Below are 26,486 nucleotides of genomic sequence, written 5' to 3' on the forward strand. Positions count from 1 at the left end.
TGCCCTTTAAACATCACAGTAAATCCCATTCATCAGCTATAGGAGTGTGCCAACTTTGCCAGTCCTTTTGACCCAGGTACCCACGATAGGCCAGGCATAACTCAACTGAAACTTAACAAAGCTATCTGTCTTTTTACAAAAGTGTGACAATTGAGGTGACCCAACGCTTTTTAACCCTTTGCAGTGCCCTTTAAACATCACAGTAAATCCCATTCATTAGATATTGGAGTGTGCCAACTTTTCCAGTCCTTTTTACCCAGGTACCCATCCTTGGGCCAGGTAAAGCTCAACTGCAGTTTTGCAAAGTTCGCACAAACTGTCAGAATTAGCTAGCTCGAACTGAATAAGGAGCAGAGAATAGGTAGCCAGCCAAATAAGGATTTGCGAATAATTGGCCAACTTCAGCCTCGTAGCCAACGAGAAGAGCGCTTGAAAGGCGTGCAGATTCCTCCTAAAGGCACCCCAGTAAATCGCAGCTTAAACCTGAGAGCTCTGCCTGCTATTGGGGGGGGGCGTTGACAGAGTTACGGGCACTCGAAGACGGTGGTGCCTGCTTACCCGCCTCTTTTGGCGAGTCACATACTCGTAAACTACAGCGCTGGAGACTCACTTACCGCCTGTAGCTGTGGTCCGCCCTGCTCATGTTTCTGGGTAAACTTGTTAACAGTCCTCGGGCTCTCTGCTGGCATGGGGTTCGAGGGATTCAGTCGAGCGTATCAGTCGAGAGAACGGTTAAGAAGTACAAATGTATGGAGGACCTGCCCGGACCGAGTGCTGCGACCACCGCCTATGGGCTCTTCGTGAAGGGCTACGCGAACCGCAGCCACGCTATGCAGGTAAACGTCGGAGCCAGGGAAAGACCCGCGCTCGTATTGGGTGGGCATATAATGGAGGCACAAGTGATTTTTCATGGGTTAAAAACTCTGAGTAAGCTGTCGCTTTTTATCGTTCATTAATAAGGTCTTTCTGTCATTTTCTTTGTTGGATGGGAAGTGAGCAAGCGCTGATCTTGAAAGGTGGTGCCGATACTGTGTATTACTCACCAGAATGAAACGAGTGCGAGCAGGTAAGAGCAGGTGCAGGCTTGATCAATATGAATATTAATAAGAAGAAGAAGATGAAAAAACAAACAGCAACAACCAAACCAGATTACCACTGACGATATGGATACCTTTCCTATGCTTAAGTAGCTAAAAACGCATTGGATTTGGCTTATCTATGAATTAATAATGAACAATAACATATAAATGTTTCAGTTAAGGACAGGAACTCTTGTAGCTTTAGCAGTGTGTGTGTTCATTATGCATGTATGTACTATATGTGTGCATTTGTGTGTGTGTATTGGCAGCCCAAATGAGAAGGGTCTAGCTGCAGCTTGCAATACCTATGACATAGTTGAGGTAATGCCCACAACATCAATCACAAAATGCCCTTTTACTCAGATAACCCTCCTACAACTCTAATCTTAACCATATTGTAATGGGGCGTTAATGTTAATCATAGTGTAATGTGATGGGTGTTACGTGACTGACGTTGAGGGCGTTTCGTGATATTGGGGCATTACATGACTGACCTCATAGGTACTGCAGTCTGCAATTACACTTTATTGGGCCCAAGTTGGATGGACAGTTATTCCTCACCTGGTCAGGAGGCCATAATGGAAGGATAGCATGGAAGGAGTTGTATTCTTTTTGGGATGGTTAGTGATGTTTGTCCCAGTATGGGTAAAAAGCTCATGGATTGACAGGGCTAATATTGATAGCAGAGGCAGTTCATTCCCCCACGCAAAAGGTGTCAGTGTCCTTCCATGCTTGTCTCAGTTAGGACTCCTGCAGGGTTGCATGGGAGGTGGAGTGTAGAAGAGCAGTGCTGTTTGGGTCCTTAGAGGCTGCAAGAGGATTTTTGAAAACGCGCTGTCAGGCCACTTCTGTGGCCAGATGCCTCTCCTTGTTTCTGAATGACACAGAAGAGCTCTGGATGACCACTGCTGTGGCACCAGAAGTATTCCCAAGTCTGGATTAAAAGAAACCCACCACATCTCCTCAGTGAGACAGAGTCGGGAGGCAGGTGGATGACATTCATCAGAAGGGCAGAAGGAGTAGAAAGCATTATGCTGTGTATTTATTGGCCGTGTTCACTTGGAAAGGTTGGATAGTAAATAAAAAATCTTGTGTTGGGTGATTTTGTGTCTGTGGTTTGGTCTCAATGGCACCTCTTACTGGTAACTATATATATATATATATATATTTACAGTATACTAGGGGGCTTTGCCCCAGCTCGCTTCGTGAGCCCATGCTGCACATCAATCATTTCAAAGCCTGTACAGCAGCTGTCCTTGCTTCGCTTGCTTACCCACCCTGCCCCACCCCATTCGGGGCATGCTAAACGCCTGCTGCTTCACGTCTCTGCCACTCACATTGTGAAGTTGGCTGAACGCACACTAAGGAGATTTGGTCGGATCAGCTGCTGGCTTGCTGCTGCTCGTACCGAGCTGCGTGTTGTGCTTGTTGTGCTGCGTGTCAATCATTTAAAAGCCTGTACAGCAGCTGCCCTTTGGTCTCACTGCTTTGTCTTGCGGGACATTAAAGTGTCTCTCGTGGGATTTCCGGGCTGATTATTACTTTCCTTATTTTCTGAATTTCCATAAATTATTAATGTTCTCTTGTGCATCCTTTTTTGCCTTCTTTTCTCTCCAATGCTTTCATGTCTCTTTTCAATGCACTGCTCTTTCTTCTTCGTTTAGTCATTCACAAGGCTATGTGACACGCAGTTGTTCTGAAGATTTGCTGCTTCTCTTAACCCCAAATTTAACTTGAACCACATGAATAAATGTTATGGTGGGACTTTAGAAACAATTGTGCTGTGGAGAAGAAAGTATTCCTTTACGTTTTTGCTTTATTAGGCTACTTCGGCCATTTGTTAATTGCTCATTCCAGCTACATTTGGATTATTAAATTGCTTGCATAAGGACAATTTGTTCAGCAGAAATGATAAAAATAAAAGTATCTTAAAAATGATTTCATATTCAGTGTCTGGTGTGTTTTTTTTGCTTGTTTTAATAGACCTCTAGGCTTCTACTAACATTAAGCAAATCTTATTTCCAATCCCATTCAGTATACAGTTATCTCTGTTTGTGACACAAAACTGAACTTAATAATATCTCTTTCTTACCTATACCAGGCTTAAACAAAAACAAATCTATAAAAATATATTAAAGATGGGCAGAAAGACTGCTAGTTGTATGTCAGCCAGAAAGACTGCTAGTTGCATGACAGTGCTTAGTAACAGCCCCATTATTCTGTTTACTTGGCTCAAAAAAATAACATTCCTCTTCAGCTCCGTGCCTTTTAATTTCCTGTTGTTTTAGTTCACTTAAGTTCACTGTTGATGTGTAACTTTTTCCTATTTTCATTTTGCTGTCATATCTCTACTTAGATTATGTTTGCAATATAATTTGATGTACTGGTGATCCTGCATTAATTTCCATGTATAAAATACAATCACATAGGTGATCTGGTGGCATGGTGGTTAGCTCCGCTGTCTCACTCCTTTAAGAAAACTGCTAGGTTCAAACACCATCCTGGGTACTTTGTGTAGAGTTTGCATGTCCTTCTAACATCTGCACAAGGTTTTCTCGAGGTTCTCTATTATTTTCTTTCACATCATCAAACATAGACCATGGGCTAAAGGACACTCTAAATGTGCCCTGTAACAGGCTGGTATCCTATCCAGCACTGTGAGGATATGCTCCAGCCCCTGTGAACGTAATTGAATTAGGCAGTTCATTAAGTTGGTGGATGGATAAATGTGCGCAAATGCCCATGTAAGCAGATGTGTGTGTATGCTCATTTAATCTTGCATAATGCTTGTGTTCAGTGCAAATTTATAAACTCTTTTCCATTTCAACAGTGCCAATTTTGTTAAGTGTGCATGGTTTTTAATTTAGTGCAAAAAGGTTTTATCTTATAAAAAAAGAAAAGAATTAGCAACATGCCTAAGTACCTTTAGCCTATAAAAACACTAGATTAGTAGATAAAAGGCACATTTGAAAAAAGACTTAATGTTGGGGAACTTCCAAACTCTTAATGAAGGTGCCATCTAAAGATCTATAAAATGGAAGTTACTGTTTCTGTCTTTATAAAGCGCAGCCTAAAATTCAGCAGCTACTTCTGTTTTTGTTAAAGCTGAGTGTTTGACTTTATTCCTCTCCCTGTACCCATTTAAATGCTCATATAAGTAAGTGAAGTTATAATAACTGACACCTTTTGCAATTTATTGTGGTTATCAGACGATACAAAGATAGCTACCATGATGTATAAAAGCACAAAGTGCACTAATAGAAAATGTTATTGCCCAGCAAGAGTCAATCTGCAGTTTAATTCTTAGCACGCAGAGGACAAGGTCACTACTTGCTTATGTGAAGCATGCAGTTTATGCAAGGCAAAGGTAAGTTGGTGTCCCACATTCAATTGTTAGAGAAGTAGCCGACATTTAAAACACAAAACTCATTAATGTCCAACTAAAATTCTGCTTTTCTCTGTATCATTATAAAATACAACACAATTTATTTTTGTATAGCCCAAAATCACACAAGAAGTGCTGCAATGGGTTTTAACAGGCCCTGCCTCTTGACAGCCCCCCCAGCCTTGACTCTCTAAGAAGACAAGGGAAAACTCAAAAAAAAAAACCTAGCAGGGAAAAAATGGAAGAAAACTTGGGAAAGGCAGTTCAAAAAAAGAGACCCCTTTCCAGGTAGTTGAAATTGTGCTATATGGGCAGGCTTCAGACATACAGTATGCAAGTCCTTAATTTCTATTAGATTGACATTCTGTTTTGCTTTGGTCTAGTCTTCCTTGCACTTCCAAAAGATAATAATAATAATAATGCGTTTTATTTAATATTATTAAATAATTTATTTAATAACATTTAATAATAATTTTATTTGTGAATTTCCCCTTGGGATTAATAAAGTATCTATCTATCTATCTATCTATCTATCTATCTATCTATCTATCTATCTATCTATCTATCTATCTATCTATCTATCTATCTATCTATCTATCTATCTATCTATCTATCTATCTTTATAGGGCACTTTACATTAGCAGTAAATCTCAAAGTGCTACATAAGTTTAAACAATGGCAAAGCAAGGTAAAAACAGATAAAACAACAATAATTATAGCATTCTTCTTAATAAGCTTTCCTAAATAGAAAAGTTTTTAGCTGTTTTTTAAAACAGCCCACAATCTGCTGTGTTCTTAGGCTCTCTGGCAGGATATGCGTTTTATTGTGTGTTGGCACAGTAAATGTGCCCCCAGTGAGAGTCTGATCCTGCCAAACTAGGTCCTGACTCACTGTTATCTGGTGTTGGACATAGCGTTTAAGAAAATGAATGGGTGGAACTTATCATTGCCATTGTGTAGGAAAATGAAATATTTTATGTTTAAATTTAATTATAATATTAATAATACATTTTATTTATATATGCCTCTCCCATGCTTAAGGTGCTTATTTAAGCAGCAAGGTATATGTAACACTGAATATAAATATTTTCTGCGGAACACTAAACAGATAAATCTAGGATATACAAAGTATTAAACAGAATAAAAGACAATAAACAAGAGGAACATTCTTATTTCAGTACTAAAAAGAAAAGCCTGAACAAATAACATCATTTGTGACATAACACACACACAAATTATACTGAGCATCTGGACAGAGAGATGGACTGAAAGAGAAGTTAAATGCCTTCATGAACAGATGAGTTTGAAGTTGCTTTTTGAAAGAATGAATGGAGTCAGCTGATCTAATTAATTTAGGGAGGTCGTTCCAAACTCTGGGCACCAACAGCTGAATGTCCTGTCACCCATAGATTGCAGGTTAGTGTGGGGCACAACAAGATTTCCAGACTCAGAGGACCTTAGTGGGCAAACAGGAACACAGTGATGGAGAAAGTCACTGATGTAGCCCGGTGCAGGTCCATTTAAAGCTTAATAGGTTATTCATAGAATTTTATATTCAGTCCTGCAAGACACAGGAACCAAGTGAAGGCGAAGTAGTATGGGTGTTATGTGCTTGCTGTTGCTGGTTTGTGTAAGGACTCTCACAGCAGAGTTTTGAATCAAATGTAGCTGTGATGTAAGATTAGAAGGGGCACCTGCCAGTAGGGAGATATAATAATCAATGCGGGATTTGATAAAAAGCATGGACAAGTTTCTCAGAATTAGAAAATGATGTAGTATTTTCTTTGGTCACATTCCTCTTTTGTAATACATTTGATGTCAACAGCAAACCTGAGGAGACGAGAATGAAAACTTACTTATTGAATAAGTATTATATGGGTTACTGGAATCAATTGATCATTTCACAGTTCAAATCTTAAGTATTCTTCTTCCTAGATTGAGCACAAAAAGCTTTATGGTCCAATTTGGCGCTCCACTTTTGGCTCTTTGAAACTGGTCAATGTGGCGACAGCTGACCTGATTCAGCAGGTGATCCAGCAAGAGGGGAAATATCCAGTGCGCACCATACTCTCACATTGGAAAGAGTACAGAGACCTCCGAAAACAGGACTATGGCTTGCATGTACAGTAAGTGACACCCGCCACCCTTTGTGCATGTCAAACAAGAAAAGAAATATGGTTAAACAAGACATGACTTGTCCAAAATTCCTTTGACTTTCAAAGTGTTTCCATATAGCTACATTTACTTTGGTGTTGATAATAATGCTTTCTTCAATTCTAGTTATCCTTGACATGTGTGTGGAAGCTCAGTATTAAAAGGAAAAATAAACAGAAAAGAACAAATGCAAATGAAAATGAAAAATGGGAAATTCCAAGCACTCCTCTAGGTCTCATTGGAGTAGTACTTGGTTTTCTACAGACAAGTGCAATCAGATACACTATTGTATGATTAGAGCAGCACACACGGAATTAACATTCCTATGTTAATAGGATCTGCTTAATCTTTTACTCAAACCTTCCTATATTTCACTTAACTGTAGATTTCTCTTCTGTCTAACTGGAACACTTTTTGATGCAAAATAGCAACCATCCACATGGAACTGAAGTAGTTAGAATTAGCTTAGCTCCAAAAAATCAGGATGATTTCCCACCATCTCTTAGGAGTGGTTTCAGCCATGTCATAGCTGGGGTGCAATCTAAATTTATTGAAGCCTTGTAGGCCTTTTGTATAAGGTCTTTTTTGACAATATTTTAAAACTTGGATTATGCCCGCAATGACTTTCTGCAGTTTGACAGTCATTTGTTTTTCTGTATTTTCTGCCCTGTTAACAGTGCCCTTATTGGTATGATTTATAGCATGCGCTTCTCATCCTATGGGGTGCAGTGAAGGAATTGTAGACAATAATAATATATCTTAGAAAAAAAAGTATTAAAGACTCTAGTTTTGTGTTCTGTAATATGATGTAAAACCCATGGACTTTTGAATGTCACATATTTTGAATATTTTGACTTCAGTGGTGCTTGTGCCTGTTGAGCTCTGTCAGTAGATCTGGTCTGTTGCATAAGTCATAAACATTCTACACCTTATTTCTAAAGTTCACCTGGTCTGGAATATGTGTTGATTAAGTGTCATCCATTTTATCTTCCGAGGGAGATATGTAGTGTTTTTGTTGTTGCTGTTTATATTCCTTTAGAAGCCAATGTAAACAATGCACTCAATAATCTGTACAACATTATTACAGAGTATGATCTTTTACATCCTGAGACCTTTATTGTTGGAAGGGATTTAAACAAAGCAAAGTTAAAGAACTTAAACAAGAGCAGTATGTCACCTTCCCCACAATGGGTGATAATACCATTGATTATTGCTACACCAAGTTGAAAGATGTTTATCGCCCTCTACTGTTCCTATCAGTACCCTGCTGTCAGTTTACAACAGAGATTGAAACGTGAAGAAATGGCAATAAAAGTGGCACAATGCTGGACTAAAGAAGCACAGAACTGTATAATTATGTAAACTGGGAAATGTTTGGAGACTCCTCGTAAGATCTGGATGAGTATGCAAATACCATAACAGGATTCACAAAAAATATGTGGACGACTATGCATCTATGAAATCTGTACATTTCTTAATAAGTAACCGTCAGAATTTTACTGCAGATATGCAGCTATGTATTTCAAAATGGTGACATGGAAACATAGAAGAAATGCAGATGCAAACTCAAAGAAGCAATCAAACTGGCTAAACCTCAGTATGGGAGTAAACTGGAGATGGAATTTACCAGTGATAACAATTCATACAAACTTTATCAGGGATTAAGGATGCTTACACACTATAAAGTAAAACCTAATCCTATATATTCTTCATTTTTCCTACCACTCTAATGAAATGTTTTCTGTGCCTCTTTTGATCACAACAAGTAGCCATGCATTTGATTGCCTGCAACAGCACATTATTCATCCTTCATTATTTCTGTACATAATGTAAGGAAGATTTTTTTTAAATGAATTGTAGAATAATAATAATAATTCTTTACATTTATATAGCGCTTTTCTCACTACTCACGATAAGTTAGGTATTTTTCAAGTCAAAGTTATTTCTTCACAGACATGCTATTATATTTATTTAAAATGCAACATTGTGTTCTAAAGTTAATCGCTTTTTATAAATAAAAAAAAATATCTTGCTTACACTGCCGCTTTATATTGCAGTCAATGGGGTATGGAGGAAAAGCTTAAAACTTAACCAAATGCATCCATTTTTCAAGCCAGGACAGGTATTGACCTGTATCTTGCAATTACGCACACATTTTAATATAGTTTATACATATCTTTTGTGAGCAGAAAAATACCAATATTATGAGATTCAGCCATTTTTAAAGAAGCCCAGTCATATTCAATAGCTCAGCACTTAGTTTTCCTGCACAAAAAACTTTCACCACTCCAGGGGGCAGATTCCTACCAAAATATCAAATGACAGTAAACTTTTTGTGCCATGTAGTTGATTTAGTTTTGATCTACTTCCATATTTATGTGAGAATTTGCACAACTGAACAGAAAGCATATCCTTACCCCTAGAAAAACAGTACCAGGAATATGCGATAAAATGAGTATTTCCATTTTTTGTCACAAACATGTGTCGGAAACAAAGAAGGCGTGGATCAATACTTGACAGCTGTCTTGGCTTGAAAAATGGATGTATTTAGTAAGTTTTTAAGCCTTTCCTCCATTCCCCATACCTTCCATTGCAAAGCGCCAGTGTGGGTGAGATATTTATTTAAATTTATAGAAAGCACTTAACTTTAAAAGACATGGCAAATATATATATAGCATGTTTGTGAAGAAAAAGCTAAGACTTGAAAAATTCCAAACTTACCCCTTAACGTCCAAAATGCATCCAGTCTGAATGGAATATACAGTAAGAGTGTATTTTAAAAACCTGTCACAACCAATTAGCTTTAGTACTTCACTGTATCAGACCCCTGTCTGCTTCGAAAGGACAATAATTAAACCTGTGCCCAATAAAACAGAAGTGGACTATCTGAAAAACTAGGCTTGTGGTACTCATTCCACTTGATGTGAAGTACTTTGTGTGACTGGTGCCGGGACACATTAAACAGAATATTCTAAATAATCATGATCACCTCCAGTTAGCATAATGCCACAACTGGTCCACAGAGAATGCTATACCCCTTGCACTTTATACCATCCTGGAGCAACTGGATAATAAAAAAGTACTATGCCAGAGTCCTGTTTATAGATCACAGCTCAGCGTTTAGCACTGTTGTACCATCATAGCTAACCACAAAACCTCTGAATTTAAGACACCACCCTTTGCCATTAGATTTTGGACTTCCTAACATGAGGATTGGCATTTTCCTCCATGCTGACCCTCAACACAGGCACTCCACAGTAGTGCCAGGGCAGTAATCTCAGCCTTAATGTCCACAAACCAATGAGTTGGTTGTAGACTTCAGAAAGCAAAGGCAGACCAGACTTTCATCTGCTTTGAAAGAAATACTGTTGAAAGAGTTATCAGTTTTAACTGGGCAAAACACATTTTGGTTCTTAAAAAAGGGGTCACCACTGTTTGTTCTTCCTCAAACATCTGAGGACAGCTCACATTTCTCCATCTGTTCTTGCAAACGTCTATAGATACACAGTGGAGCCCATCCTCATTAGTTCCATCACATCCTAGGAATGCACCTGCACAGCTCAAGATTGTAAAGCACTGATGTGGTTGATGGAGGAGGCACAGAATATCACTAGCATCTATCTGCCTTTTCTTCCAGACCTACCTACGTATCTGTACAACACTTGCTGTCTTAGAAAGGGAAACAGTATAATCAAAGACCTTAGCAATCCTGCACACTCACTTTTCTCACTCCTCTCTTCTGTCAGACAGCGCCAGTGGGTACAGGGATAGCTTCTGTTTACAAGTTGTAAGGTTGTTAAAAAGTCAGTCATTAGAATTGACATATTGTAACATGAAAAACAGTGTGCATAAACATATAATATTTACAAAAACGACTTGTATATATTGCATATAATGGCATATAAGTAGTATGTTGCATCATTACGGTACCTTTTATTTATTTATTTTTGTATTATTGCCATTTGTTCTGTGGTGATATGCAAGTACAGATTTCACGGTACTACACACATATACCAATATGTTTGACTTGACTTTACTTGATGGGTACCCAGTCTTGTCTTTGACGATCTAAAGTGGCTGTAGCTGTAGAGCTGTTGCATTTTCCTTATTATTTTGTATCTTTTCCTTGCAGCACCTAGTAGCTTAGTTATTAGCTTTTTTGACAAAATACTTTCTTCTATATGCTTTGTACTCCTCTGCATTTATTCAGGTTTAATGTTAGATCAAGAATGCCACATTTTGTCTCAGTGATATAAATCGCAGATGCCTGCATAACCATGTAAATCATAAGTTGCTGGGAATAGGTAGACTTCATCATCCCTGCTCATTGTGTTGTTACCATTACCTTCACCTGAAAAAACAGAAATAAAATTCATATAATTTGATATATCCAGTTAATTTAACATGTACATCTTTGGAAAGTTTGAGCAAAAAACCTAAGTGCCAGAAAGAATATCATTGCAAACATGAGGAAACCATGCAAACACCACTCAGAAAACGTTCAGAGTTAAGGATGCTGGTAGAGCTACATAGTGAAAACTATTGAGATTTGAGTCGGTATGTGTACAGTACTGCCTGTTAGTGAAATATAACTTGCTGTAGTGCGGTAGTTTATTTGCAGTAATTTTTTAACACAGTAAATGTGCAGGTTGAGGGCAAGTTTAAATAACAGCTGAGTTGAGCATCCTTGGAAATTTGGCCAAGCAATTTTCAACTTCATTGCCAAGTATAATTTCTAGGAATTAACTGGCAAGCACACAAAAAATCTATATCCAGCAGGGGGCCTTAGCTCCATGGAAATGAGTTCTTTTACATAACCCAAAACTATATAGATATAATATAAAAAGGCGATACCTCTCCCTTAGTGATATGGCGGTTAAAAAAAATCAGTAGAGAAATAACTTAACTTTGTTTAATGACAGCTTATGCTGCATAACAGATGAAGGAAACCAATGGCAAGAACCCAGTTTGGGAGTAGGGGCCCAATGTGTAGAGTCTGCCATTTTTACTGTTGCAGTGGAAGGATTTTCAGGATCGAATGACGTTATCTCCCATCTGTCCGTTGGCTTCAAAGGTGTGCCAGGCAATGTTCCAAGGCTTTATACTCTTTCTTCACGTGCAGGCCCCCACTTAGGTGAATCATGCAATTCCAAACAAAGCAAAAGACGATACAGTTTCATGCTGACTTTGACAGACAAAAATAATATACAACAGTCTTCAGTCTGACTGCCCGTTTTGCAGTTGTGTCTGTCTGTCTTGTCTTATAATGATTGCCTAGCAGTTCTATATGGTGAACCCCTGTGTTAAATGTGGCTCTTTGTCAACTGTGCATGTGAGTAGAAAAAGGCAGATTTATAAGATATAGTTACACAGAGTACAGTGACATATTAAACTTATACTCTTATTACAGTCCACCCTTTTTCACTGTGTCTGTGACAAAAACAATCCCTGAGGGTCTTGCCCACAAAGCAAAAGGTCCCTCCTCACAGTTTAGACAGCTTCTCAAGAACGTTTGTGGAGACGTGGGGTGTAGTGCCGATGTACCTCCTGTTTCATTCGTCTAATATACAGGCGTAAAAAATATTTACAATAGTAAAATTGATAACAGTGACAATTAACAATTCAATTAGATGTACAATTACATTTAACATAGTGTTACTAAATGGTGATAACTAAATCCCACCAGTGGTGGATAGATCTTCTTAATTTCTGCAGAGGTGAATATATTCTTTCTCCTGTTGTTTTTACATTACTTACATAGTCAGTGTTGCAACTGAATATCACTGGGCCCGTGCAGTGGGTACCACATCCTCATATTAAATTATACATCTATAGAGCACCTTGGTGGACTTTACTGTCCTTTGGCACTATATCACAGTGAGTTATCAAGGGACACACTTTTGTTATTGCAAATGAAAAAATCAAAAGAGGTTGAAGCGGTGACCTATTTAAGTCTGCACGTATCTTAATGTTTTTTTCAAATAACTATAGAAGTCTGCGTAGCTTCTTGGGTAATATCTGAAGACCCGGCAAACACTGAAATAAGAGAGCTATACTATGGAGAAATTATTAAGTGATATTCCCAACAAATGTGACTATGCACTGTCCACTTCAGAGCTGCTGCCATGCACATAAAACAAAGTATTTTCAATGCATGTAAGATGTTAAGGCAGAAATGCAACAATAATGACAGGAGCAGTGCATAGCATTCATCTGGTAAATGTTAGACTGCAAGTTCTGGGTAGATTCAGTCATCAATCAGTAATTTTCCAACCCTGGACAGAGTCATGGGGGTGCTGGATCTTATCCCAGCAAGCATAAGGTGCAAGGCAGGAACAAACTCTGGACAATGCAGCAAACCATCACAGGTTGATCACACACACTCACCCCAACCACATATTATGGGCAATTTAGGATTGCCACGTCACCTAACGTGCATATCTTTGGCCTGTGGGAGGAAACTGGAACACCTGGAGGAAACTCACACAGACAAGAAGAGAACATGTAGACTGCACATAGTGAGGAACCCAGACCTAAACCCAGGTCTTCTTACTGCAAAGCAGTAGTGCAGCCATTGCACCGCCATGCCACCCTGGAAAGATTTGGTTAATTTGACAATTTCACTATCTTCATATCAGTCTTTTGCTAAAAACAAGAAAAGCAGCTTAATGGGATTTAACTTTTTAAAAGTTACATTATGTACGAAGATTTGTCAATTGCTATTTTGTACACCTTGGGCAGAACATATTTAAATTTGTAGTAATATGTAGTAATTCTTTTTTGCATTTACAGTGTATCAGGGTATATACTGTATCAACATACACTTTTTAAAACACACAGTGTGTTTACATGCACATACAAACCCGGAGTACAGTGACTAATCTGGTAAAGGTACAAATGTGGTTTCCTTAAAATTCACATTTGCATGGGCAAAGATGCTGATGGAGAGGTGCAAAGGGATTTAAGGTTGGCCAGGATTATGAGTTTTTTAGTAGGCTTTGGTAATTCTAGTGTTAAGTTGAAATTATTGAGCATGTAGGGGCCACTGTTGTGAAACTAGCACCAAATACCAGAGTCTCAGTAATTTTTCCCTTTTAAAAATGCAGTAAAATGCATGGGGCACCTTGTGTTCAAGGAAATACTAATTAAAAATTTCTGTAATTTGGCAGGTTATGATTTACTATGTCAGTAAATGCCAAGGAACTATCATGCTGCTTTGTGTATGTCCAATGTAGTTTATTGAGCATTTACATGTTCAATGGCTTCAGGTTTTTGCTCCACAGCTACACAAGGAGGATACTTCTTAAATAACATAATGGTAATTGCTAAATTAATAGAGCGATTTAGTTACTGGACTGTAAAATTGGAAGAAGTAAAATTTTATCAGGGATTTAAGGAAAGTATAAGTCAGCATTGGGCATTATTGCATATTGGTGGGATACTGAATTTTAACATTACATTTTTTTTTCAACTTGTCACTTTTATTATATTTTCTGCTATTTAAAAAATTTAAATTAAAATAAAATTAATTGTGAAACAGAAAGTCTCCATCAGTATATTTTACTAAAACAGCAACCAGACTAAAAACATAAACATACTCAGTTTTATCCCATCACTTGAAACCAATGTATAGACATACTGTACCTGCAATTTACACAAAACCAAAAAAATGTGAACATTCATTTGTGACAAGATTATATAGAGGGGATGTGATTTATAGCAGATTGCAGTCCTTTCACTGCTGGCTAGAAACCTGGTGTGCAAATAAAAGCATAGCGTTTGTGAACAATTGGGATGATTTTTGGGAAAGGCCTGGATATTAAAAAACAGATGGTCTTCATCCTAACTGGAGGGGATCTTATTTATTATCCCAAAATATGGCAGCAAAACTGCGTGGTTGACTGATTAGAGCACCATCCAGGCCGCAGTCATGTGATCTTAAATCACAGGCTGTTGTCTATCCCACCTGTTACTATCCTGAAGCTGTTACCCATAATCCTTGTCATGGGGCATCCAGTAAATTTAGTCTTGATACAAATCTTAAATTAATTGATAACCAAAAAATAAGGTGTATAATTAGACCAAGGGATAAAACCAGACCCTCCACCAGGGGCATCTGTAATAGAAATTTACTTCAAATTAAAACAAAAAATATATCAGCAGTTCAGAAAGAAGCATGCAGTTTTAAATGCTGCTTATTGAACATTCACTCTCTTGGCACTAAAGCTGTTTTGGTAAATGATATTATATTAAGTACAAAATCTGATCTGTGTCTTCTCACTGAAACCTGGCTTAGTAAATGTGACACTGTTCCCCTAGCTGAGGCATCACCAGAAGGATACTCGTTCCTTCATAAGTCTAGAGATTCTGGTCGAGGAGGAGGCCTTGGAATAATTAATTGTAACAAAATTCAAATCACGTCTAAAAATGTAGACAACTTTACATCCTTTGAGGCATTCATTTTAAATATTAAAACAGATTCCAACACAATTATAGTGCTAGTCTACAGACCACCAGGGCCATATTCATTGTTCATGACTGAATTTAACAACCTTCTATCTGATTTGGCTATAAATTATGATCACGTAGTACTGATGGGGGATTTTAATGTACACATTGATGTGGGAACTGACACTTTTAGCAAATGTTTTACTTATTTGTTAAATTCAGTAGGATTTTGTCAGATTGTCAAAGGTCCAACTCATAATCATAACCACACATTAGATTTAATTATAACTTACAAAGTTGAAATTCAAAATTTAAATATTACTCCATTAAGTGAAGTTATTTCTGATCACTACTTAATTACATTTGATTTAGTCCTGCCCCTGCCAACAAACTCCCAGATTAAAACAAAGACAGTGCGACATCTAGATTGTAATTCTGCTTCAAAATTTATAGATACTTTGAGTAAGTCGAGTGTAACTGTGGAAAACCATTTAGATCAGTTAACATCAAATGTAAACGTGGAAAACAATTTAGATCAGCTAACATCACATTATAATGTGACCTTGAGAGATGCTCTGGACACAGTGGCTCCCCTTAAAACAAAAGTGATCAAAGCACATAGAAGCTCTCCCTGGTTTAATGAAAACACTCGAGCTCTTAAATTAGAGTGTCGAAAACTGGAGCACAGATGGAGAACAACAAAGCTACATGTCTTTCAAATTGCATGGACAGAGAGTGTTAATAAATATACAAAAGCCCTCTTTAAAGCTCGCTCAGAATACTATTCTACAATAATAGATAGCAATAATAAAAATCCTCGGGTACTGTTTAGAACAGTGGCTAAACTAACAAATGGAAATTCAGATCAACAGTGCAAAATATCAACAGATATTAGCAGTACAGACTTTATGAACTTCTTCAATGAGAAAATTAAAAATATAAGATCCCAGATCTCAGCATCACAGTACAAACCAAATACTAGCTTAGCAGACCCTGTCTCACATTGCATTCAGCACTTTAGTAATTTGAATCCTGTAACTGAGCAGGAAGTCTTAACTTTAATTTCTAAAATGAAGCCCACTACTTGTTTCCTAGATCCAGTGCCAACAAAACTAGTAAAAAGTGCAATGGATGTTCTTGCAGCGCCTATTCTAAACATTATCAATAGTTCATTATTGCATGGCACAGTACCTGAAGCACTAAAAGTGTCAGTCATTAAACCTTTACTTAAAAAGTCAGACCTAGACCCACACATACTAAATAATTATAGGCCTATTTCAAATTTACCCTTTCTCTCTAAAATACTAGAAAAAGTAGTCGCCAATCAGCTTCAGTCACACCTTACGCATTACTATTTATTTGAGAAATTCCAGTCTGGTTTCCGCACTGGTCATAGTACAGAAATGGCACTAACGAGGGTTGTAAACAACATTCTGATATCCTCTGATGAAGGAAACTCCACTGTAATTATGTTGTTGGACTTAAGTGCAGAATTTGACACCATTGACCATTCTATTTTACTGCACAGGCTAGAAAATGATGTTGGGCTTACAGGAACCGTGCTCGCTTGGTTTAGTTCTTATTTATCAAACCGATTCCAATATGTACAGAAATGTGCTGACAGTACTCCATCATTATACACAGACGTGAGCTATGGTGTCCTGCAGGGCTCAGTACGGGAACCTTTACTGTTTTCACTTTACATGTTTCCACTGGGATCTATCATTAGGAAACATAATGTTAATTTTCACTCGTATGCAGATGACACCCAGTTATACCTTTCATTTAGATTAAATTAAGTTTCTCCGATGTTGTCTTTACTTAGTTGTGTTAGTAAATTAAAGGAGTGGATGAATGAGAACTACTTGTCTTTAAATACAGATAAAACAGAGATGTTAATTGTTGGAGGGAATGACACTGATCACAACTATATTTTGTCATCATTTAACTCAGTTGCAATCCCCATTAATTTCACTGAATCAGCCCGCAATCCAGGAGTTATCTTTGACTCTAGCATGTCATTTAAAGTGCATATTACAAAGTTGTCCAAATCATGTTTCTTCCATCTTAAAAATGTTAGGAAATTAAGGCACTTTCTAAATAAACAGGATTCTGAGAAATAATTCATACATTGTGAATTTCCCTTTGGAATTAATAAAGTATCTATCTATCTATCCATTTTCCAACCCGGTGAATCCGAACACAGGGTCACGGGGGTCTGCTGGAGCCAAACCCAGCCAATACAGGAACCAATCCTGGGCAACCCACCGCAGGACACACACAAACACACCCACACACCAAGCACACACTAGGGCCAATTTAGAATCGCCAATCCACCTAACCTGCATGTCTTTGGACTGTGGGAGGAAACCGGAGCGCCCGGAGGAAACCCACACAGACAAGGGGAGAACATGCAAACTCCACGCAGGGAGGACCCAGGAAGCGAACCCAGGTCCCCAGGTCTCCCAACTGTGAGGGAGCAGCACTACCCACTGCGCCACCCCTATCTATCTATCTATCTATCTATCTATCTATCTATCTATCTATCTATCTATCTATCTATCTATCTATCTATCTATCTATCTATCTATCTATCTATCTATCTATCAATGCATATATGCATGCAATGATGAGACAGGTAAAGTGAAAAGAAATAAAGAACATGCAAAACAAAATATCCGAATTGGATCTTAAGTTATAATGTTCTTCAAAATGCTGAATCCAGTTCAGGGTTACAGGTTATTTAAAGCCCTTCCCAGTAACACTGAGCATAAGATAAGACCAAACTGTCATGGATAGGATGCTAGTTCATTCAAGATCCCACTTATATGTACACCCCCACCGTGATAATTTGAAACTGCCAATCAACCTAACCAGCACACCTTTTGAGAGGAAATGCGATGCAGGCACATAGAAAACATGGCTCCAAATCTATGAGGTGACAGTGCTTCTAACTGAGCCACCATGTCATTCTAGTTTCATATCAACAACTGCAAGAATCAGTGTAGGATAAGAATGCCTTTACATCTGATTGCCTGGCATACTGTAGTTGAGTCATGCAGCACAGAGACTGCTTAATGATTATGTGTCAGTCTGTAGGACAATAATTGCATTTTTATGGTGTATTTTTGTTGGTGATGATTTATCATTGAATACTCTTCTAGAGCCATTATAACTGAGTATTTAAATTGGGTTTCTCAAGCTTTTCAGTTTGATGGGGAAATAGCAAAAATTGCACATGTGTGGTGTTTTTCCTGTTAATGGTTTTGCTTCAATTGAAATGTGTGCTCTCTATTGCACAGCACAGGAAAAGAGTGGTACCACATTCGCAGTGCACTTAATCCTAAAATGCTGAAGCTCAATGAAGTGAATGCCTATGTACCAGTTGTGAACAATGTGGTGTCAGACCTCCTGCGTAGAATCTACTACCTGCGAGAGCAGAATCCTGATGGAACTACAGTCAACAACTTAGCTGGAGAACTCTACAAGTTTGGCTTTGAAGGTAATCATGCCTGCTTTGGTTTGTGTCCCTGTTTCTAATTCAACACAAATAATGATGTGTATTGTTTCTAAATGAATGAGATCATTAAATGCAAGGTGCATGGTGGCTCCTCATATACCCTGTGATTATTTGCCTGTTTCTCCAGGTATCTCGAGCATCCTTTTTGAAACTCGCTTGGGGTGCCTAGATAAGGAGATTCCCAAGGACACACAGAAGTTCATTCAAGCTGCAGCGGATATGTTAACTCATTCAGAGACAGTCCCCTTGTTCCCCAAATGGACCCGCTCATTTTTACCCTTCTGGAAAAAATTTGTCAGCGCCTGGGATGACATGTATAACGTAGGTAAGAGAATTGGAATCTAGGTAGTCTATGATGTGGATTATACAGATAGTGGTGAGGGAGACCATATTTATATTATCCTTCCTGACTACTACATGCACAGACAGCAGAGCTGGGCCACTTTAGTAAAACTTCTTACACCAGTGACATTAATATCACAAACAAAACCAAGATAGTAAACATACAAAGCTTCATGTCCTGACTTTTTCTTTGTAGAGTGTTTACTTTTCTTTGAGTACTTTATTTTCTTACATATTCCCTTAAGACATGCATGTTAGTTTAATTAGTGATTCCAAATCAAGCCAAGTATGAGTGTGTTCGTGATTGGGCCCTGTGAGGTACTGGTGACCTGTCCAGGGTTGTTGTATGCCTTGTTGTTGTATGCCTTGCAGCCAGTGTTGCCACTTGCCAGGTGGTCCTGCACCATTGGAACCCTGGAAAGGATTAAACTGATATCCCTCTTTTTGAATGGTAGGCACAACCTAACTGTAAGACTCAAATCTTAATGATTGTGTTTAAGAATTGTCCATGTTTAAATTTGCAGCAATTTCTTTAAATATTTCAAACACTGTTTTCTCTTTATGTAAATTGTGTTGTACTTAAATACTTTGGGATAATGTTTACCGCATAAAACAAGGTATATAATTAAAGTTTGCATTTTATTGCTGTTATTTAAATAATTATTGTAATGGATCTGGTTTCAGAGAGCTGCCTGCTTCACACTGGTGGAATCCTTTCAGTTAATAAACACTTTTTGGTGGATGCTAGCAAGTGCTAAATTTAATATGATGCAATTAACAATCCTGGTCCTCTGGGAGGCTGGTTGTTTCATGCAGACAGGCAGGATGACAGTCTGAAAGACATGGCCACTGTAGTAATTGCATTTTGCAATATTTACAAATGTACCAGAAAAGCTGGGATAAGCAGTAACAAATAAAAGTTACATTTCTTTTATTTCTCAGTAGGGGCACAGGCAGGTAAATTGACTTGCTCATAGCCAAATAGTGTCAGGACCAGAACTTGGAACTCACAACCTGAGGGTTTAAAGTCTAAAGTCAAAAACCATTGTCATACAGAATTTCCCTTAGTGAAGCCTGGCAACACAGCTAGTATGTGTATGCATATAGTATATTCATATATATATATAACATACCTGTATATATATATATGTGTGTATATCTATGTGTATTAAATGGGATGCTACAGGATAAGTGAAAAATTTCTGAAACAATTATTTATTCTACCTAAAAATCACATGTCCTTCCATTTTTTAAACACACTTATCGCTTTACAGGGTTACAAGGAGCGAGAGGCTATCCAGCCAGTATTATGTGCAAGGCAAAAACCAGTCCTGGATGTGACACCAGTCAGAATGGTGCGGTTTACTTTAATCAGTTAGCTTAACTTTGCGTGTCTTTGCAACACGAATAGGAAACCTGAGAACACTCATGTAAACAAAGGGAGAACATGCCTTTTTCTTCACAGAGACGGTGCCTAGTCAGGGAGCCTAGAACTATGATGTAGTTTGTGCTCTCTGGTCCAAAGTCTACCTCAAAAAATCCAATTGCAATCCTGAAAGATTGTATGTTTCTATAATTCCAGCAAAGTCACTGATTGATCAAAAAGTAATGGAGATTGAAGAAAAGACAAAGAAAGGCGAGGTAGTGGATGGGATGTATCTCACACATTTGCTTGTCAGCCGTGAACTTTCCCTGAGTGAAGTGTACAGCAGCTTGATGGAGCTCCTGCTAGGGGGAGTTGACACGGTGAGTGTACAATGAGACTGTTGTGCCTGGGCTTGGGGTCACCAGTGTTGTTGTAACAATTATCACATGTACAGAGTACAGTGAAATTCTGACTCACATGTTAGAAAGCATGATGGATGACATTGTGACTTTGTCACTTTTTTCCTCCTGTGTGTTTTTTTTTTTTGTAGATTTTTTTTTTAATATCACTTGGGAATATTGTAGTTTATATTAAGGGAACTGTCATTTTTTATGGATCTGTATTGTTTTGGATGACAATCAGGCTTCATGATCATCTGCAATGAGATTTAGCTTTGTCTACTCAACTTTGCCTTACCTACAAGGTTTTGTGTGGTATCCCTTCTCTCTTTGATGCTGTATGATTAGAGACTTATTTGGAGCTGTATTGGTCCATCTCTATGTATGTAAAATCCAACGCCTGTCTATCTGTCTGTCCACTTTTCACGAAACAACTACTTAATGGATTTAGATCTGTTTTTTTCTATGATTTGCTTGAACATTCCGGTTGATTTTGCGACTTTTTTCATAGTGCTATGAATCATAGTTCACTTGCAGGAGCGATATAGTCACGCTATTCCAAACCAGAGGCAGCAGGCCATGGATAGGGGGAAACGTGGCGTCAGGAGTAGGGACCCAGGCAGGGCCCTCCTCATTCACACACCAGTCTCCGTTCGAGTTGTTGTACTTCTCGCCACGTGTTGAAGCGCACCTTGCCTCCGCTTAGCTAGAGATACCTGATTTTTTATTGATTTTTAAAGTGTCTCCTGTTTCACTACTACGCGGGTGGAGCCACGGGAAACATCTAGTTAGTATTACAAATATGTTAATAGTGAGGACGATATTTCAGTTTTTGCCATGAAGTCTCATTTCTGGTTAATCCAATAATATACACCAATCACTTTAGTTTAGAGCTCCTTCTAATATCAAAACAGCTGTCATACTTTTTAATGTTGTTAAAACTCTTTTCTGGTCCATATAGCCTACTGCATATATGTATTGTTTTGTTGAAAATTAGATCATAAGTACCTTTGGCCAATATTACATTTACAGTCAAGGGCCAATACTTGAGAGGACAGGTCAATACAGATAAAGTACTTGTAACGAGCCTGTGCAAACTGTGCAAATGAATGCAGGGTTACGGAGGCGTTGATACTGAAAACAATAGAGGCAACCACATTCTGATGGAGTATCAGTTGTTTAGAAATTAAATTAAATAGTCCATTGGGTCATTGTAATGCACTATGCCAGTTTTTATTATGAAATACCTGTTGTGATTAAAATGCATCCATTTTTCTATATAAAGACTTACTTGTTATGTTGATTGGTGACTCTGCTTTAGCCCAGAATGAGTATGTGAGTGTGACCAACAATAGACTGGTGTAACATTCAGGTTAGGTGACATAGTAATGGAGATGAGAATCAACCTGATTTTTATTTTATCTTAAGTCCTCGGGCCGATGAGTGCTCAACTGGAAGTACAATGCATGTAATGCAACTGTGAGGAATAAGGAACGCAGGTGTTTTGTACCTCACAAACCAAAGGGGGACATATCTACCTAACTGATTGTGTTTGACGTTCCGCTATAGAATAGAAATTCATACAGCTCAGCATTTGTCAGGTAGCACTTTATTGGCTGTCAGAAAAGGGTGATGCAATACTTTGGAAATCTGAAGTTGGCATAGATTCATGTAATTTCCTGTGATTTCTTGCCATTTAATCTGACATCCTCAGGTGATGAGATCAGCAATTTCAATCATCAAGTTTTACATCCTCTCTGACTAGAAGTAGTGCAATGTGCTACCGCACATTATGTAAGCTCTTAATATAATGAAGGAAGACTTGCAGTTTTATTGTCATAGTTAGAATGTAAGATGTGTCACACATGAGAAGAGAACATTCAGTCCATCAAGCTGGTTTGGTTAGCTTGTAGATCATTTATCTCTACATCTCCTTCAGAGTTTTGTTTTTTAAGTTTAGATGAAGGCTTTTGGCATACTACAACTGTTTTAACCTAATTTAACAGACCGCTTTCCTGCTTCTTTATTCTAGACATCCAACACCCTGTCATGGACCCTCTATCACTTGGCTAGAGACCGTGCTGTGCAAGAACACCTTTACCTTGAGGTCTCCTCACTTTGCCCGGACCACCAGATTCCCACTAAGGAACACCTTTCCCAGATGACATACATGAAAGCTGTCATAAAAGAGATTCTGCGGTAAGGATTTTATGTATTCTTTAAAAACTAATTGGCATCTTTTGTCGTCTTCTTCTTCTTTCGGCTGCTCCTGTTAGGGGTTGCCACAGCGGATCATCTTCTTCCATATCTTTCTGTCCTCTGCATGTTGTTCTGTTACACCCATCACCTGCATGTCCAATCTCACCACATCCATAAACCTCCTCTTAGGCCTTCCTCTTTTCCTCTTCCCTGGCGGTTCTATCCTTAACATCCTTCTCCCAACATACTCAACATCTCTCCTCTGCACATATCCAGACCAACACAATCGCGCCTCTCTGACTTTGTCTCCCAAATGTCCAACTTGAGCTGACTCTGCTACCTCCAGCTCTGTCTCCTGCTTTTTGGTCAGTGCCACTGTCTCCAACCCATATAACATAACTGTTCTCACTACCGTTCTGTAGACCTTCCCTTTCACTCTTGCTGATACCCGTCTGTCACAAATTATTCCTGACACTCTTTTTTTACCTCTCTTCCACAATCCCCATTACTCTGTACTGTTGATCCCAAGTATTTAAACTCATCCACCTTCTCCAACGCTACTCCTTGCATCCTCACCATTCCACTGACCTCCCTCTCATTTATACACATGTATTCTGTCTTGTTCCTACTGACCTTCATTCCTCTCCTCTCTATAGCATATTTCCATCTCTCCAGGGTCTCCTTAACCTCCTCAATCGCTACAGATCACAATGTCATCAGCAAACATCATATTCCATGGGGACTCTTGTCTAATCTCGTCTGTCAACCTGTCCATCACCATTGCAAATAAGAAAGGACTCAGAACCAATTCCTGATGTAATCTCACCTCTACCTTGAATGCATCTGTCACTCCTACCGCAGACCTCACCACTGTCACACTTCCCTCGTACATATCCTGTACAACTCTGATGTACTCCTCTGCCACTCCTGACTTCTTCATGTAATACCACAGCTCCTCTCGAGGCACCCTGTCATATGCTTTCTCCAGGTCCACAAAGACGCAATGCAACTCCTTCTGGCCTTCTCTATACTTCTTCATCAACATCCTCAGAGTAAACATCGCATTTGTGGTGCTCTTTCTTGGCATGAAACCATACTGCTGCTCACTAATCATCACCTCACTTCTTAACCTAGCTTCCACTACTCTTTCCCATAACTTCATGCGGTGACTCATCAGTTTTATTCCCCTGTAGTTACTGCAGTCCTGCACATCCCCCTTATTCTTAAATATCGGCACCAGTACACTTCTTCTCCACTACTCAGGCATCCTCTCACTTTCCAAGATTCCATTAAACAATCTGGTATGTCATCTGGACCAATGGCCTTTCCATTCTTTATCCTCTTCATAGCTGTCTTTACTTCCTCCTTGCTAATCTGTTCTTTTCATTCATCAGCCTCTCAAAGGACTCTTTCCATCTACTCAACACACTCTCCTTGCTTGTGAATATGTTTCAATCTTTATCCTTTATTACCCTAACCTGCTGCACATATTTCCCAGCTCGGTCCCTCTGTCTAGCCAATCGGTACAGGTCCTTTTCTCTCTCCTTAGTGCCCAACCTCTCATACAACTCATCATACGCCTTTTCTTTAGCCTTTGTCACCTCTCTCTTCACCTTGCGCCTTATCTCCTTGTACTCTTATCTACTTTCCGCATCTCTCTGACTATCCCACTTCTTCTTCGCCATCCTCTTCCTCTGTATACTCTCCTGTACTTCCCCATTCCACCACCAGGTTTCCTTTTCCTCCTTCCTCTGTCCAGATGTCACGCCAAGCACCCTTCTTGCTGTCACCCTTACTACATCTGCTGTAGTTGCCCAACTGTCTGGTAACTCTTCACTGCCACCCAGTCCCTGTCTCACCTCCTCCCTAAACTCAACTTTACAGTCTTCCTTTTTCAGCTTCCACCATTTGATCCTTGGCTCTGCTCTCACTCTCTTTCTTTTCTTGATCTCAAATGTCATCCTACAGACCACCATCCTATGCTGCTTAACTACATTTTCCCCTGCCACCACTTTGCAGTCTTCAATCTCTTTCAGATTCTGAATAGGATGTAATCTACCTGTGTGCATCTTCCTCCACTCTTGTACGTAACCCTATGTTCCTCCCTCTTCTTAAAATACGTATTCACCACAGCCATGTCCATCCTTTTGGCAAAATCCACTATCATCTGACCTTTTTAATTCCTCTCCTTGACACCATACCTACCCATCACCTCCTCATCTCCTCTGTTCCCTTCACCAACATGTCCATTGAAATCCACTCCAATCACCACTTTCTGTCCCTTGGGTACACTGTTCATCACTTCATCCAACTCACTCCAAAAATCTTCTTTCTCATCCATCGCACACCCAACTTGCAGGACATATGCACTAACAACATTCATCATCACACCTCCAATTTCCAGCTTCATAATCATTACTTTGTCTGACACTCTTTTCACATCCAAAACACTCGACATACTGTTCCTTCAGAATAACCCATTTTTATCACTCTTTAATTTAATATTGTTTTTTTATCAGTATGCTGCCGCTGGAGTATGTGAATTTCCCCTTGGGATTAATAAAGTATCTATCTATCTATCTATCTATCTATCTATCTATCTATCTATCTATCTATCTATCTATCTATCTATCTATCTATCTATCCATCCCCTACCCCATTTCGCCTCTCATCTACACCATGATAGAACAATTTCAATCCACCTCCAATCCACCTGGCCTTACTCCCCTTCCATGTAGTCTCTTGCACACACAATATATCAACCTTCCTTCTCTCCATCATATCTGCTAACTCTCTCCCCTTACCAGTCATACTGCCAACATTCAAAGTTAATACCCTCAGTTCCACTTTGTTTACCTTCCTCCTTTCCTCCTGCCTCAGGACACGTCTCCCCCCTCTTCTTCTCCTTCTTTTTCTTCTTCTTCGGCCAACAGTAGCCCAATTTCCGCCAGCACCCTGATGGCTAACAGTAGTGGTGGTGGTCGTTGTTAACCCAGGGCTTGACTGATCCGGTATGGAAATTAGTATTGTTGTCCACATATTGATTTGGCAAAATTTTACACCAGATACCCTTGCTGATGTAACCCTCCCCATTTATTTGGGCTTGGAGCCGGCACGAAGAAACACTGGTTTGTGCATCCCCTGTGGCTGGGTTATAGGCATCTTTTTGATTTTATTAATTATACCTGTGATTGTTTTTTTTTCCCTAAGGTTGTACCCTGTTGTGCCTGGAAATGGGAGGATAACATTGGAGAATGAGGTCATTCTGGAAGATTACTTGTTTCCAAAAGAGGCAAGTGACTTAAATGTCTAGAGCAGACTTCTTCTCATTAGAGGAACCTGAAATAATTCAGTATGCCTTTTATCAGTACACATACATAGAACTTTCTTAGAGTTGTGAGGCTTGGCAATGTTATAGCAGAAACAGATAGAATGTGTGTATTCATAATCCAAAATGCCTGGAACCAGAAGTATTTCAGATTTCAGATATTTTTTCATTTTGGAATATTTGTATATACATATTGAAATATCTTGTGGTCACCCTTGATCAAGTATGGAAATAGAGCCAAACCAGCTAAACGACAACTCATGTGTG

At 38.8% G+C, this 26,486-nt stretch overlaps 1 protein-coding gene across 1 annotated transcript in view; it reads left to right on the forward strand.

The window, feature by feature from the left end:
• Positions 1 to 517: 517 nt before the first annotated feature.
• The window catches only part of si:ch211-113j14.1 (sterol 26-hydroxylase, mitochondrial), a 37,722-nt gene continuing 11,753 nt past the window's right edge, over positions 518 to 26,486 (forward strand). The window contains exons 1-7 of the mRNA XM_028807189.2: positions 518 to 836; positions 6,400 to 6,590; positions 18,369 to 18,568; positions 18,714 to 18,911; positions 20,511 to 20,674; positions 22,725 to 22,891; positions 26,102 to 26,183. Of these exons, the coding sequence (XP_028663022.1) occupies positions 642 to 836; positions 6,400 to 6,590; positions 18,369 to 18,568; positions 18,714 to 18,911; positions 20,511 to 20,674; positions 22,725 to 22,891; positions 26,102 to 26,183 (1,197 nt within the window). The 5' untranslated portion in view covers positions 518 to 641. The remainder of the gene's footprint in view (positions 837 to 6,399; positions 6,591 to 18,368; positions 18,569 to 18,713; positions 18,912 to 20,510; positions 20,675 to 22,724; positions 22,892 to 26,101; positions 26,184 to 26,486) is intronic.

Source organism: Erpetoichthys calabaricus, chromosome 8, assembly GCF_900747795.2.
Source record: "Erpetoichthys calabaricus chromosome 8, fErpCal1.3, whole genome shotgun sequence".
NCBI classification, from domain to species: domain Eukaryota; kingdom Metazoa; phylum Chordata; class Cladistia; order Polypteriformes; family Polypteridae; genus Erpetoichthys; species Erpetoichthys calabaricus.